The sequence below is a fragment of the Chanodichthys erythropterus genome, chromosome 3 (genome assembly GCF_024489055.1).
Source record: "Chanodichthys erythropterus isolate Z2021 chromosome 3, ASM2448905v1, whole genome shotgun sequence".
NCBI classification, from domain to species: Eukaryota; Metazoa; Chordata; class Actinopteri; order Cypriniformes; family Xenocyprididae; genus Chanodichthys; species Chanodichthys erythropterus.
Window position 1 is genome coordinate 50299837 of NC_090223.1, and position 16506 is coordinate 50316342.

At 35.7% G+C, this 16506-nt stretch overlaps 1 protein-coding gene across 1 annotated transcript in view; it reads left to right on the forward strand.

Annotated features, from left to right (window-relative positions):
* baiap2l1b (BAR/IMD domain containing adaptor protein 2 like 1b) overlaps nucleotides 1-16506 on the forward strand; it is an 81125-nt gene that overhangs the window by 43177 nt on the left and 21442 nt on the right. The window contains exons 7-11 of the mRNA XM_067382679.1: nucleotides 1250-1402; nucleotides 4705-4860; nucleotides 4962-5064; nucleotides 5421-5634; nucleotides 12600-12659. Coding sequence (XP_067238780.1) covers nucleotides 1250-1402; nucleotides 4705-4860; nucleotides 4962-5064; nucleotides 5421-5634; nucleotides 12600-12659 — 686 coding nt within the window. The remainder of the gene's footprint in view (nucleotides 1-1249; nucleotides 1403-4704; nucleotides 4861-4961; nucleotides 5065-5420; nucleotides 5635-12599; nucleotides 12660-16506) is intronic.

Consider the following 16506-nt stretch of genomic DNA (forward strand, 5'->3'; position numbering starts at 1 on the left):
GTTGATATTTGATAGAATCCATGATACCATGTATCTGAACAAGATGTCCAGGATCTCCAGCAGAAAAATAGGCCCACAACAATAAAGATCAAGCAGTATATTGAACCGTGGGCATGGGGTACTTTTTATCCATGTGTGCACCAAATCCATCTGGTGGGTTTGCTGCCAAAAAGCTCTTTTTTTTTTTTTTTTGACCATAGAAGCCGGTCCCGTTTGAAGTTCCAGTCGTGTCTGACAACTGAATATGCTGGATATTTTTTTGGGATGAGAGCAGAGGATTTTTCTTGAAAACCTCCCGAACAACTTGTGGGGATGTAGGTGCTGTTTATCTTTTTTTTTTTTTTGGCTTTCTGAGACTCAAGACTCCACTAATCTCTGCAATTCTCCAGCTGTGATCCTTGGAGAGTCTTTGTCCACTCAAACTTTCCTTCTCACTGCACATTAGGACGATTTAGACACACGTCCTCTTCCAGGCAGATTTTTTACATCTTTAGTTGATTGAAACTTCTCAATTATTGCCCTGATGGTGGAAATGGGGATTTTCAATGCTTCAGCTATTTTCTTACAGCCATTTTCTATTTTGTGAAGCTCAACAATCTTTTGCTGCACATCAGAACTATATTCTTTGGTTTTTCTCATTGTGATGAATGATTAGGGGAATTTGGTCTTTGTGTTTCCTCAAGTTTATTCTACTGTGGAGCAGGAAGTCATGGCTGGACAATTTCATGTTCATGATCACCCTGGTGTGCTAAAAAAATGTAAATATGAATGGGAATATACTTCAGAGATATTTTACTCTGAATTAAATTAAATTCTAGGGGTGCTCTCAAATCTCAGTTACGCTTGTGCACATTCAAACTTGTCAACTTTCAGTCTGTAGTTGTCATGCCTCTAGAAAGTTTTTTTTTTATTTATTTATTTAAAAGAAAAATCGTCAGTTCCGTCTTTACGTCATAACTGATACTATATTATGATCTCTAACCGTATTCATTCATTGTACATGATGAACAACTGGTTGACTGATAAACAAAAGGTCAGACTGACCGGAGATATGAATGCAGCTCCCTTGACGCTTGCTTCTATCACAATGTGGTAATCAATCTCACTGTTCACTTTGTTCCTTCACAATCCTCACACCAAAAAGCGTGATGTCATCTTCACAATGCCTTGTTCTTTATTGAAAGCCATGAACTGCTTATCGGCCAGCTGATAAAAACCTGCGTCCTTGTTCTCTTTGTGTTCTCCGCAGTGTCTTGAAACTCTCACTCACCGTCAGATGGACATGCAGAAGTTCATCGCTGACGGCTGTCGAGAAGCTCTGTTGGAGGAGAAGAGGCGCTTCTGCTTCCTGGTGGACAAGCACTGCAGCTTCTCCTTCCAGTTTGCAGCTTTTCATGACAAGGTTTGTTACTTCAATCAACACAACTCATAGTTAACTCATGTCATGGACAGGGAACATTGCAGCCATGTTTGATACGTTTTGGTGTTTGTTTTTCATTAAAAAAAGATGGTGTAATTTGTATTAAGGCCTGTTCAAGCCAAGAACGAAAACTCTAACAATGACTGTTTTAGCGTTCACACCAATGGTCCAAACATTGTCTGTTGTTCACGTCAGTTATACACCCATTCCACTGGGTGGATTTTGATTGGCTGTCAAGGTTTTAATTGTCCTTTAGCTGGAAAAATCTCTCTAAAAAAATGAATCCAGCAATATATCAGTATTCTGTTATAGTTATGGGGGTGGTGTGGACTCCACTATTCGCTTATAGCAGTGGTCTCAAATTCAATTCCTGGAGGGCCACAGCTCTGCACAGTTTTGCTCCAACCCTAATCAAAGACACCTGATCCAGCTAATCAAGGTCTTCATGATTACTAGAAACTTCCAAGCAGGTGTGACTTGGAGCTAAACTGTGGCCCTCCAGGAATTTAGTTTGAGACCACTAGCTTATAGCAATTTTTAAAACTTGATGGTTATAGCTAACATTTTAGTTATTCTTGGTGAGAATGGGCCTTTAATCAAGTTGATGCAACCATGAACATTTTGTGTAGTGTTTGCTAACATTTAGGGATGCCTCCTAATATTCGACTAATCGTTAGTCGACTAGAAGAGGCTTAGTCAAAATTTTATTAGTCGATTAGTCACAGAAAAAAATAAAACCTTGTGGTGAAGTCACGCAGTCCGTGAGGGTTCACGTATCATCCATTGACCTCAAATATGGCTTATCATTTAAAACGTGTAAGTAGTAGCAACTTTACATGGCTGCTCGCTAGGGATGTGACGGTGAGGAACTTTTCCCACCAGTTGATCAACATGATACCTGTTATTCCGATATCACTGGGGCATTTTCCCTTCCTTTTCCACAAAGCTTTTAAATCGCTTACGGTACGTGTCCACTGGCACAGAGCAGAGTGAGCATTTGCAATTAATTGCTCAACTTCCATAGGAATGAACTGAGAAAACTCACTTTGCTCCACGCCAGTACGCTCGTGCGACCTTGCACATTTTACTTTCGCTTTAGAATTAGTGCCAATTCAGGTGTGACAATTGCTTGAATGGTGGGTTAATTATTATTCTTCATGAAAAACACAACAACAAAACGGTACAATGACAAACTCGCATAAATAGGCGCTTTTACATTTCACTTCATCATCTTGTCAGTCAAATCTCACTCCTTCTGCTGATCTGTGCCACGACACACGCTGAATTGAGCTGACACATTCAGTTTTTAATTTAAGTCTTTGTTCTCTAACTCAACTAAATAATTTTTAATGATTTTTAATCAGAATGATGGTATGGGTGGTGCCACGGTGGGCAATGATGTAATCGGTGTTGCAGCTGAACACTGGTAACACCGTCAACACCAACTTTCGTAACAAGCCTACTGCTCGCTCTAACGTTAACCTAGATAAATTTGCACTATTATTAGACACATAGCAAAGTGTTTGTGCGGAGTGTGTAAGCTAAAGTAAAGCACACTTACTGCAAGACCATGATAACAGCGGAAACAACTTAAAATACGCTGTCATTTTTTGGTGATACTGATAAGAGTAATACATCATTTGAAACTATAAATGGTCTTCTTTTATTTATGCAAACTCACAATAACAATAGAACATTGTGCCTTTGTAAAATAAAGAAAGCAAACAGGATATACTTTTTGTGTGTTTCACAAAAATTCAGCGTCTGCTACTTACCTCACAGACTTGAGAAATATATCTATAGAAAGCATTAAATGTGTACTTTTAAGCAAATCACAAAAAAAAAAAACCTCTTGTCTTATGTAATACATTTCAAAAGTGCGTTTTTCTCTATAGGCGCTTCCACTAGACTGCGGAGATGAGAGTCAGCTTCTTCATCTTTGCAGCCGAAACTGATGCAGAAAACACTAGTTTATTAATACATAATTAAAATGTCTCCTTGCTATTTTTTTTCGGACACATTCATAATCATTACTTTTGCCAGTAAACTTTATGCATGCACTTGAGCGTGGAATAGGCTGCACAATGGAAACTTTTTAGTCGGTGGAAGCCCTACAAACAATTAACACATGCATTATCATGAATAAGAACTAACTGTACTTTCATAACTTACTTTTTTGCTTTTTGTCCAAAACAGGGACGTACATTGCTACAATATTGCTTTTTCTTTTCTTTTTTTTTTTTCTTGGTTCGGTTTGCTTTCACTGATGGCAACATTTTTTTAAAGTGTACCAAAATGTTTATGCAAGTCACTTGTAAGTAAAACTGTACTGTCATTGGTCAGAGTGCACCTGCTCATAGCGTCATCCATCAAGATGGATTGATAAGTTCGCTCTGCAGGCTTATTGTAGTTGTCATTACACACACCTTTACAGATGGATATGAGCCGTCATTCCTGCTTTAACTGCTAAATTACATTCTTGTAATGCACCTGTTTCAGAGAACAGCAATTATGCGACATTTTAAGATGAAGAGGCGATCTTTGGTATTTAACTATGATAACTAAAATGCTCACTCAAACAATCAGACACTGCTACATTTTATGTAATACATTTCCCTTATGAATTATGATACAGCTTGTTTCATTGGTCCATTTGGTTGGATTGCTTTCTCACCACAAGCAAACTGCTCCAGAGTTCATTTCCATTTGGGCCGGGACCACCTCATTCAGGTGGATCCGTTTGAATTGCCGTGTTCATACATGCCTAAATGGACCAAGCCAAGAGAAAACACACCATTTGTTCTGAAACAAATGCTCCAAACGAGCCAGGTGTGAAAACGGCCAAATTAACATTGCATGCTTCTCTACTGTACAATATGCAAAAAATAGCATGTGAAAAGAGTAGCATGTTTGAATTCACAGTATTCATAAAACAGTAGACAAAAAGTACCTGGCGAACCTACTTCTGGCGAGATTCTGAAGTGCACGTCCAATGGACGACAATATTATGACGAATGTAGTAAGTCCAGAATGTATTCATACTACTCACATTCATTCTATATAAAACGGTGGTGACAAAGTTGGTACATATTTATATTCATCAGCCTACACTGATAGAATGCAATTCCAGATGCAACCAGTGAATAAAAAGAAAAATTAAAAAGGGAACTTTGTCAAAAAGGTTACCAACCTCTGCTGGAGAACTGGAAGACCTTCATGATTTCTACAGCTGCTCAATTGCTTTCCTCAACTCTTGGATCTGTTTCCTCCTTGTGTTCTTGAAGGCTCGAGAGCTTCTGTCAGAGAACCTGACCGGCTGGCAGGACAAATGCGGTGATGCTACCAATGTCCCAGACAGCGTGATGTCTATGATTGAAGGTCTGCGCACTCCAGTGGCCAACACACCACAGGCGTCTCCAGCCCTTCAGCGTCACAGCAGGGTGAGGACACCAATTCCTACACTATGCACTGCTCTCATACAGGAGTACAGAGGGCCTGTTGTGCTTTGAATTCATACCTGCATTTTTCGGTACTTGTACAGGCCAACTCAGATGCAATGATTCCGGCACCTCCATTGCCGCCTCAGACGAGTCCCCTGGCCAACATGTTCCATCAAGAGTCATCCAGACCGGAGAGAGAGCCTGGTGAGCTTCACCCTACATATTACATAGATTTATCCTACCAGTCTCACCTCAGTTTTGACCCTGCAACTTGCCTAAAACTCATTCCTGATCTAATTCTGCATAACTCAGCTTCTAACTTTTTGACAGATGTCATTAAGACAAATTCCTGATGAATAAAATATTTTGTTCTTTTTGAATATCCTTTTTTACTTTGAAAAATGCCACATTACGAATGTAAAAAAAGCATTGAATTACAAATTGTTATATACTGTTCAAATTCACAATTAAGCTATTCAATTCAAAGAACCAATATGCCAATTTTTCAGCATCTATAATCAAATGTATCATTAAAGTGTTGTCTGTCTTTTCCCCTCTAGAATACAACAACGAGGACAGTGGATTGTCCAGGTCTGTGTCGATGGCCACTGGCCTAAACCTCACAGACAAAAGACCCAAAGTGCGCACCATTTTCCCCCACAAGTCTGAAAACAACAGCACGCTGCTGAGCTTTGAAGAAGGAGACATCATCACACTGCTGATTCCTGATGAGAGGGACGGCTGGCTGTATGGAGAACTGCAGAAAACCAGACAGTGAGTGCATCTGGTCTCATTTATAGGTGGTTTTCACACTAGAGCTGCTCGAAGTTTGATGTCAGACTTCACTTTTTAGAACCACATCTGATTCTGGGGATCTGGTTCATGAGGACATGTCTATGCTTTTCATAATTACTCAATAATAATCATAATAATAATTTGGCTAACCAAACAAAACTGGGTGCTAAATCAAACCAAGCCATGGACATTTTTGTGAATTATTACAATTTAAAATAATGGTTTTCTATTATAATATACTTATACTTAAATATAATTTATATCTGTGATGCAAAGCTGAATTTTTAGCATCATTACTCCAGTCTTCAGTGTCACATAATCCTTCTTGTGCTGCTTTATATATATATGTGATCTTTTTCTTTTTTTTTAAAGAAATGAATACTTTTATTCAGAAAAGAAGTGTTAAATTGATAAAAAGTAGGATTGTTAGAAAAGATTTCTATTTTGAGTAAATGCTGTTATTTGTATACAGTGAATCCTGAAAAAAAGTATCACAGGTTCCAAAAAAATAGTATTCAGTCATATTAGAATGATTTCTGAAAGATTATGACACTGAAGACTTGAGTAATGGCTTATGAAAATTCAGCTTTGATCACATATATAAATTGTATTTTAAAGTATATTAAAATAGAAAACCGTTATTTTAAATTGTTATAATATTTCACAATATTACTGTTTTTTTTCTGTATTTTTGATCAAATAAATGCAGCCTTGATGAACATGAGAGACTTCTTTCAAAAACATTAAAATGTTTCCAAACTTTTGAGTGGTACTGTAAATAAAATATTGTTTTCATAATTGTTGGAGGCTAAAATTGAAAACAAAATTCGATTAATTGTCCAGCCCTACGATCTATGCGTTTTTAAGAATGATGTGCAGGTGAAGTTTGGCTAGTGAACGTTATCCAGTCAGTCCAGCTCAGATGTACTGAAGTGGCTCAGGAGCTGGAGAGACCTCATGTGTACACAGCTGCTGGCGCCCAGCTGTGAATAAGAAAACCCAGTTCATTGTGATGTCAATCAAATCCACGTGAAGTCCTGTTAGAGAGAGCAGACGGGGCGGCAGCTTATCTGAGATGCAGAACACAATCTCCCCACAGACCTGAGGACTTTCAGCAGGTGGAGGAGACGTAATCAGAATAACACAGTTATGGCAGAGAAAATGATCTGAACACACCAGCATTCCTGCCAAAAACTGATGTTGTTGGTTTGAGAGAATGCTACCAGATGGCAAAACAGACAGGGTGTGTTCTGAATGCATTCAGAGCCGCCAGTGCCTTTGCCACAAGAGTCAAGTGAGAAGTTGAAGTTGGAATAGAGTTGGAATAAACTTTCAGGATAAAGACAAGTTGTGCAAACACAATTCAGACTTTGCAGATTGATTGCCTTCCCAGTGAATCCCTCATTTATATCTCTGCAGTACAAGTAAATGCATTTGGTTCTGCGATGGATATGTGATGCACATCCAGTATTTCGATTCTTAGGGCGTTTTCAGACCTGTAGATGAGAGGTCCATCGATAGTGGATTTTACCAATACGATAACTAGGTTGGACAACGCTGATCGTTAACCGATTAATCAACCAATAGTTTTTTTAAATGGATACTGAATGAAAACAAACATAAGACATGCAATAGTGCCAACCTTTATTACAAAAATTGAAAAACAGTACTGAAACATCAAAATGTACTGTACTTTTTAAATATAAAAAATATTGATCATTTATGTTAGTTCATTAATTAACTAATGTTAAGAGATACAACTTTAAAATGTAAAAATGTATTAGTAAATGTTGATATTAACGGTGAACAATACGTTTATTCACCTTAGTTAATGTTACAAATGGACTCTTATTGTAAAGTGTTACCATTTCATATACACCCAAAGTCATGCTTACAGATGGCCATCTTAAAATATCTACACACTATCCATTGGATTGACATTAGACACATACAGTCAAACCAAAATTTATTCAGACACCTTGAACATTTCATTCATTAATAGTTTCACTATAATAAAAGAAAATGGTAATAAAATATGACAAGATCTCAGAGTTAAACTGTCTTAAAATCTTAATTAAGTCAGATAACACTTAAACAAAACATGGTCAGGTCAAAGTGTCTGAATAATTTTTGGTTCCAAATTTGTATCAATTTTACTGGTAGTTCACTGTATGAAGAATTTTTGGGTATAATATGTCACAGTTTATTTTGCTATCCTCACTTACATAAATAAACTATAGTGTCCTGCACCCACTAGTAAAAATATATCAAAAATGTCTGAATAGTTTTTGGTTTGACTGTATGTATACTCACACTTTATTTACTTCTATTTTAAAATAACAAAATATATATTACTGTGACAATAAAAAAGTACTCAACTCGCATATGTTTCTGATTTGTTTATATGTTTTTCTCAGCTGTGTGAACATGTCATTTTGCTTTCTCATGTCACTAGCTTTAAATATGCAAATTCTCTGCATAACGAATGCATAAAAGCGACCAGCTGGATATAAACTAATGCAAATAGATGGTAACATTCGTGACATTAAACATTTAGGTTGGACTCGCGTGTGTTTTTGTCACACTTTTTTTTTTTAAACTGCGTGAGGTACTACTAATGTTAGCATCCTCTCAGCCGCGACGGCAAACATACTGCTGATTTCCACTAACGCAGCATCTAGTCAGCAAATTAATTACTTTATAATGATATGAAAACACGTACAGTAGTGTCCTGTATACATATCGTTTCGATATTTTAAATCCGCATCTGAAACGTCCCGCTCTGTGAAGCTCACAGCCTCACCTGTCAAAACAAACACCATGAGGCATCAGTTGTAGTTTTTATTTTGCCTCTAGAGGCCACTCTCTTACTGCATAATGATGGCAGACTCTTCTCAGCCACTCCTGCAATGGACGGAACCTAGAAAGACTATATCAATATGGATTTTTGCTGGAACAATCGGTTATTGGGGCCGATTAATCAGCAAAACCTATTAATTGGTCGATTTCTACTGTATATTCTTGCTTTGTTCCGAAACAGGGATTAAAATTGTTAGTGTTGCAATTTCTTCTCTAAAATTTGTTAATACAAGTGTGAGTAAATGGACAAATGTATTTTTTTTTTCATCTCCTGAATTTCCAGTCTTGTGAAGTGAATCCCAAACATTTGTTTTTTAGCCTTCGTGTGGCACTGTTACGTGGAGCGATTTAAATCTTTTTGAGACACTCGATAAACACCTTGTAAACATTTATGGTGTTTTTACTGTATATGTTTTGGACAGTTGTTCTGAAATATGTTTGTCTGACCAAATTTCAATTAGGCAATTCACGTCGTCTTTGCTTCAGGTTAACCAATGATTAATTTTGAGAGGCTTTAGCAAAACAAACATTGCTGCTTTTCACACAATATACATAATTATCATCATACATTGTGATACAGCCTGGTTCGTTGGTCATTGTTTTTTCACCACAAGCAGATAATACATGATATTGGCCGATAACTGGGAAGCTTCATAGTTGAAGGAATTATTCAGTCATTTACTCATTTTGGTTAATCTGTAGTGACTCACTTAGTTGTTTATATATGTTGGTGGTGTTCTGCAAACTTGTCTGAACCCTATAGGGAATGATACATGAAGTCAGACTTGTCACCTAGCAACCCATTAATATGTGCCAAATTACACGCAAGCACCATTTGCAACATGAGGCATTTTAAAGCACTACGAAGACCTGTTCAGACAAAGTGACTGAGTGCTTCTATTTAAAGAAAACTTCAGACTGATTGACGGTTCTAATTAATAATACATTTGCCAGGTCAATTAAAATGTCCTCTCGTGTTCTTAAATGCCAAGCAGGAAATGGGCTTGAAATCACTGGTGAAACTTTCCAGCTTATGACACTTAATCATGGTTCCTTCACAAGCTCCTCGGGTCTGTTGAATTAAAGTACACACCCAAGCACAGATAGACAAATATTAACATTCTTTACATGGAATATGAACACGAGGGAAGAAGGCCTGTAAGTGAAGGACTGTATTTTTAAAATGCATCTCCTGACAGATAGTTTATACAACATTTAGTAGAATGTAAATGAACTTAAAGCTAACAAATGTGGGCTAAAGCCACAAAACTCCACTTCTGATTTCATGGGGTTTTCAAAGGCCTACCGCTACAGCTATTGAAACTTTGCTTTTGTAATAAATTCACCGCCTTAAGCCATAAAATTTACAGCAATTACTGACAGACTTTAAATCCCCTGCCCTGCTGTTAATGGTGTTCCCATGACCTTGAATAATCTGTAGGTTATTTAGTTTATTTATTCAGATGTCTTATTTGAAGTTTGGTGTTTAGTGTCAATGTATCACTAACAAACATGTTGAATGGACCTAAAAGTGCTTAAATATATAATATGTTCGACTAGTTGTTCAGATGTTTAGATATTACACTAAATTTCCACTAGAAATGAAGGTTTATTTGTGGTTCATTGCTGCACAGGATTCAAGTGGTTCTTTGAAGTTGCTTGTTTTTCAGACCAATTTGGTTTTGTAAGTTCTTTAAAAATTCAGCACAGATGATCCTTTTAGAGTTCAAAACTTAAATAGCTTCACTGATCAAAGGCTTTAAAACTTTGCTGAAAAAACTTTTGTACATAATCTACTACATGCTTTCTTTCATCTGATTGATAGTTCATACTATTTTAGCATGTAAAAGGCCTTTTAGTATATTTGTAAAAACCTTTTCAGGTCTTTCAGGTCGAGGTTCAAGTTTCGTTTCGCTGTGACATCTTTACTGATTTTAAAAAAGTAAACATTATCAATACATAATAACAATATAAACAATAATGGTTGCACCTTATTCAATAGTACCACCTCAGTTGAGGTTCCAAGCGAGCCACACCGATATTAAAATGTGACGTGTAAACCCTGCAGATCACTGATTGGTCAGAGTGAATCATCACTAACAGCGTCATTGGATTTGAAACACGAGACATGTGTTTCAAATCCATTTTGAAGCGGTACTAAACTGCAGTAGAAAAGCATACCGAAAGTGAGGCGAGTCATACTATGCAGTGAAAATGCATCCTTTTACTTATGATATTAAACAAAGTCCCAGCTTTCAAATTGTGTAATTTTTATAAGAAATTCGAACAATAAAAACCGTTTTGTGGCTCTTTAATGTGTCGTGACAGATTGCTGTAGCTCCTCAGCTCAAGCGGCTTGTGAACCGATCATCTCTTTTTACTAGTTAATTTATAGCATCAAATAAACATAAATGAACATCAGAAGAAATGTTGTTTCAAATGCGGAAAGATGTCAGTACACACCATTTTTCAAGTTCAAGTCCACCAAGGTTAATCTTTTAACTCCTGACTGCTTTGTCGGAGAAAATGGCGGATTCGGTTATGATTGGTTAGATCGCATGTCAATCAAACTCCCGGCGAAGGGTCAATTTCTTTTAGAAAAATGTGAGTGTCAAATATTAGAAGTCTGGACATTTATTTGTTCATCTCTCAATTATCATTGTATTGCATTGTATTATATATTTTGACCCCACAATAGTAAGTTTTTTATGCAAGTAGTCTATTGTACGGTTTTAAACTCATTGATTTTCTTTACAAGCTATCAGAACTTCATTGTATTACTTATTGGTAGTGCTGTCAATCAATAAAAAAAGTAATCAAATCACACATTTTTCCTGTGGTTAATCACGATTTATCATGATTAAAAGCGTTACTTTACAATGTAATGTAGAAACAACTTAAAGACAGTATATTTTAAATATTTGTTTAATGGCATCTCTTTATGAATGACACTAACACTGGTAGCCTATTGATGTCTCTATGAAATGTATTTTTTTAAACATTTAATATAGACATTCAACATTACAGTATAATTAAAAGCTATCAGTTTCAACATTTATTAGGCTAAAAAAAACATTTTTTAATTTAAGTGAACTTAAAACAATCTTCACATAAACCCACTATAATGTCATATTTATCATATACAAAAATTGAATAAAGTTATCAATCACTTTACACTCTTCACTGCATAAATTCTAAATTAAATATAGATTAATCCTTATTAAAGCTACAATTTTCTGTTAACTTTGTTATTTGATTAACATTAATGACAGACATCACAGCAAAAGGTTTATTAGGCCGCTGCTGCACATGATGCAGATCTGACGCGCATTTCATTTTCTCACAACCCTTTAAGTTCATTTAAGACATTATTTAACTCATTTAAGACTGCTTTTATGAGGATACTCAACAAAACAGGCATAATTCTGTGTGTTATTGTTTGTTCAAGTGCGAAAGAGAACTCGATACTGGCACGCGTCTTAAATTTTTTTTTAGATTTTGTCTAAAGATTTAATGAAATGCTTAAAAAAAGGAATGAATTAATTAAAAACTATTAAATTATATGTTTATGTTTACAGTGTTAACATAATCCAGTCTCTGCTGGTACACTTGATCAGAAAGTATTGCCACAACTGTATGTTCAGAGTCTACATAAATCTCCATATAAGATGTTATTTGTCTTTCCCAATGCCTTTCAGGGGTGGAGGTGATTTTAGTAACTCAGTTTCCCCATCAATATTTACATTCCTTCAGATTATAAGAACATAAAGTCCCGAGGCGAGCGCTCACACCAAGACAAATACTGGCACTGTAAAGACAGGCTATGTGACTGTCACCTCACACCGCCTCACGTTCAGATGACAGCCCTCCACTTAGATTTCCTTTCTGAGAACGCAGTGCAACTCTCCATGTACAAATTGTTTTCGAAATGCTTCTCTCTCAGTGTTTTATGTCCCAGAATTTCCAGACTGTGTTCAGTAAACACGGAGCGGACATTATAACAGACATTTATCCAGGCCCAGATAAAAGCATCCGCTCTGTTTTTCCATGTAAGTGATTTGTGCTGTCTGTGTGTGTTTTTACAGGCGGGGCTGGTTTCCATCATCTTACTGTCGTGCATACACAGAGCCAGCTGTAAATAACAGGTAATCAGATACCACACACACACTAACACGGTTCTTTGTTGTCCTGATTAGCTCTGATACTGATCGCTGCGCCTCTGAAGAGATGGAAACACAAGCTTCACAGCAGTCAAGCCCTATTTTAAGACTTTTACAGCCTTTATCTCAAAAAACACATCCTCTGATATTAGATTCTTTCTCTATTGCATGGATCAACAAAAGGCGGGAAATAAGCTTGAAAACAAAAGAAAAAGAAAAAGTGGTGTGTCTCGCTAAACCATTGTTTTCAAACAGGTTTCCTGAACACTCCCCATATATCCACTTGAACAAGCTGTTAGTACTGACTAGGGTTGTAAAGGGGTGGAAAGTTTCCGGTAAATTTCTGGAAACTTTCCAGGGGAACTTAACAAATTTTGGAAATATTCTAATTTGGAGAATTTATGGGAATTGGAGATTTTCAGAAATTTATATAAATGTATAATATTTACATAAAATGTATCATATAAAAACAAATATAAAATTTTTGTTGAAATAAGTTATTTTTCGCATTCAATTAATTCTAATTTAGAAATATGTAAAATATATTTTTATTGCAGCAATTGTTATGTGTTATTTATTTCATTGTCACATGATCCTTCGGAAATCATTCCAATATGCTGATTTGATACTCAGTTATTATCATTGTTGGAAACTTTGAAACTTTTTCAGTTGTGCTGCTGAATATTTTTTTGGAACCTGTAACACTATTTTAAGGATTCACTGATTAATAAAAGTTAAAAAGAACAGAATTTATTCAAAATAGAAATCTTTTCTAACAATATCACTGTAATATTATTTTTTTTATCAATTTCACACATCCTTGCTAAATAAAAGTATTCATGTCTTTCAAAAAAATGCAATTTTGAACGGTTGTGTATATTGTTACAAAATATTTCTATTTTAAATAAAATGCTTTTCTTTAACTTTTTATTCATCAAAGAATCCTGAAATAAAATATCCCAGGTTATAAAAAATATTAAGCAGCACAACTGTTTCCAACATTGATAAATGAGTATCAAATTAGCATTATGATTTCTGAAGGATCATGTGACACTGAAGACGGGAGTAATGATGCTGAAAATTCAGCTTTGATCACAGAAATGAATTACATTTTTATGTATATCAAAATAGAAAACCATTATTTTAAATTATAGTTATATTTCACAATATTATGTATTTTTGATCAAATGTAAATGTTATGGACTGGGGAAATGCACAGTGCATGCAGGGGTGTGGCCTCAATAGCCCTGCAGTAAGTAGTGTGCCCTGTGGATGTGATTGAAAAATGTGCAGGATAAAAATTAAATAAAAAATAAAATTGCATTAAATATGGTTGTTTTAACCAAAATTATGCTGCAAGATGTTTTTTTTTTTTTTTTTTTCAACTACATTTAAGTACCCTGTTATAGGCTAACCTGCAATTTTGCAAATTTCCTATGTAATTCCCATGGAAAGTTTCCAGCTTTGAAAATTCCCAGAATTTTGCAACCCTAGTCCTGACCCAAGCTCACAACATTGGTTGAGTTAATGCAATATTGCTTTGAAGGGATAAAACTTTAAAGGGATAGTCCACCCAAAAAAGAAAATTCTGTCATTTACTCGCCTTGATGCTGTTTCAAAAACAAAAGAAGGTATTCTGAAGAATGTTGGTAACCAAACTGTTTCGGTTCCCATTGACTTCCATTGAATGGCCCAAAAATATAATAAAAGTCAATGGTAACCGAAAATGTTTGATTATTCAAATTATCATCTCTTGTGTTCGACAGGTACTACAGGATATGAGGGTGATTAAATGATGACAGAATTTTCTATCCCTTTAATTGTTGATTCAATGTTGGTTAAATTATTTGGTCAACATCATTAATTGCAGATTTTCCGCACTCTCTGACTGTCATGCGGTCGGCAGAGAGTGAAACACTAGAAATAGGCTTACCCAGACTGACCCAGGCGTGCTTTATAAGACTTCTAATCCCTTGTGCTCTTTCTCACTGATGTTGTTCACAGTGTGTGAGGTCAGATCATGCACCTACCTCAGCTGATGTTTGCTTGAAGAACACAAGACTTGATGCTTTCTGATGTCAAATGAAATCCTATCCTCTTGGACCCTGAGGGGTCCCTGTAAAGCCTGATCAAAAAGCCTTTTGTGTTGCAGCGAACACTGAGTGCACCAAATTCAGTTAGCTGATAATGAATGGTAACGTGTTGGACAGCCTGTGCTAGCTCATCATTTAGCTTAATACTGTGTGTGTAGTTTCCAGGCTTGGAAAAGTCAGAGAAATGTCAAGATATATATATATATATATATATATATATATATATATATATATATATATATATATATATATATATATATATATATATATATATATATATATATATATATATATATATATATATATATATATATATATATATATATGTCTAGTTATGTTCTTTTTTTTACTTATTTCTTCATACATATGATTTTCTGAGTGAATACAATCTACAATTTTTTCAAAGAAAGTGTAAGAAATTAATAGTTTTATTCAGCAAGGATGCATTAAACTGATCAAAAGTGAGAGTAAAGACATTTAAAGTGTTACAAAACATTTCTGTTTCAAATCAAACTTTCTATTCATCAAAGAATCCTGAAAATAAATGTATCTCAGTTTCCACAAAAAAATATGAAGCAGCACAACTGTTTTCAACACTGATAATAATCAGAAATGTTTCTTGAGCATCAAATCATCATATCAGAATGATTTCTGAAGGATCATGTGATACTGAAGATCATGTGACTCAGGAATAAATTACATTTTAACATATATTACAATAGAAATCGGATAATTTAAATTTTAATAATAATATTTCACAATATTTCTGTTTTTACTGTATTTTTGATCAAATATATGCAGCTTTGGTGAGCAGAAGAGACTTCTTTCAAAAACACAAACTTTTGAACAGTAAAGTAATGCTTTTTTTGTTTGAGGAAATTGGATCATCATATTTTGGAATAGTTTGCATTAAATAATTTAGCTGAATTAAGCTGTGTGCGTATTGTTTTATGGTTTGGGAATCACTGGTTCAGGGGGTTGAGGTGATTTCCCTTGATACCACCCAAAGCTTATAACTATGTGTTCACTATAGAGGGTAGGGCTGCACGATATATCGCATGCGATTCTCACTCGCATTTCGTCAGTAAAGCCGGTTCCCTGATTACCGCTAAATCGCCATCACCTGCTTTCAAATGGAGCGGCATTTAATAGACAGAGCCGTAGATCACTGACAAGCCACGCAATATCGCATTCAATATCGACGGCGATTCATCTGTGATAATGAACGTGATCTACGGCTCTGTCTATTAAATGCCGCTCCATTTGAAAGCAGGTGATGGCGATTTAGCGGTAATCAGGGAACCGGCTTTACTGACGCAATGCGCGTGACACACATGCGATATATCGCCCAGCCCTAATAGAGGGTATGCATTGACGTCACTTTCCCGCCTGAGTGCGCCACATCAGCTGGAATGAGTGGCAAAAGAGCTGCTGCATGACTGGATTTAATAGGGGAAACTGTGAAAACGCGAGTAAAACAGATTATTAAACTAAAGGTTGAACTCGATAGTGTTCCTGTTACAACTTACCGAAGATCCAGTAATCCTTAGATATTAACATACAGCCAGGAATCATGTTTCCAGACATTTATATGTGCCCGATTTCGACACTAGGGAAATTTGCCTTTGAACGCTTTATATAAATACAATATAGGTAGGTCTAAATACGGGTGATCACTTATATCAATGTTATATATCATACAGTCCTAAAACTATAGTTTTTGTCAGTGTTATAATAAT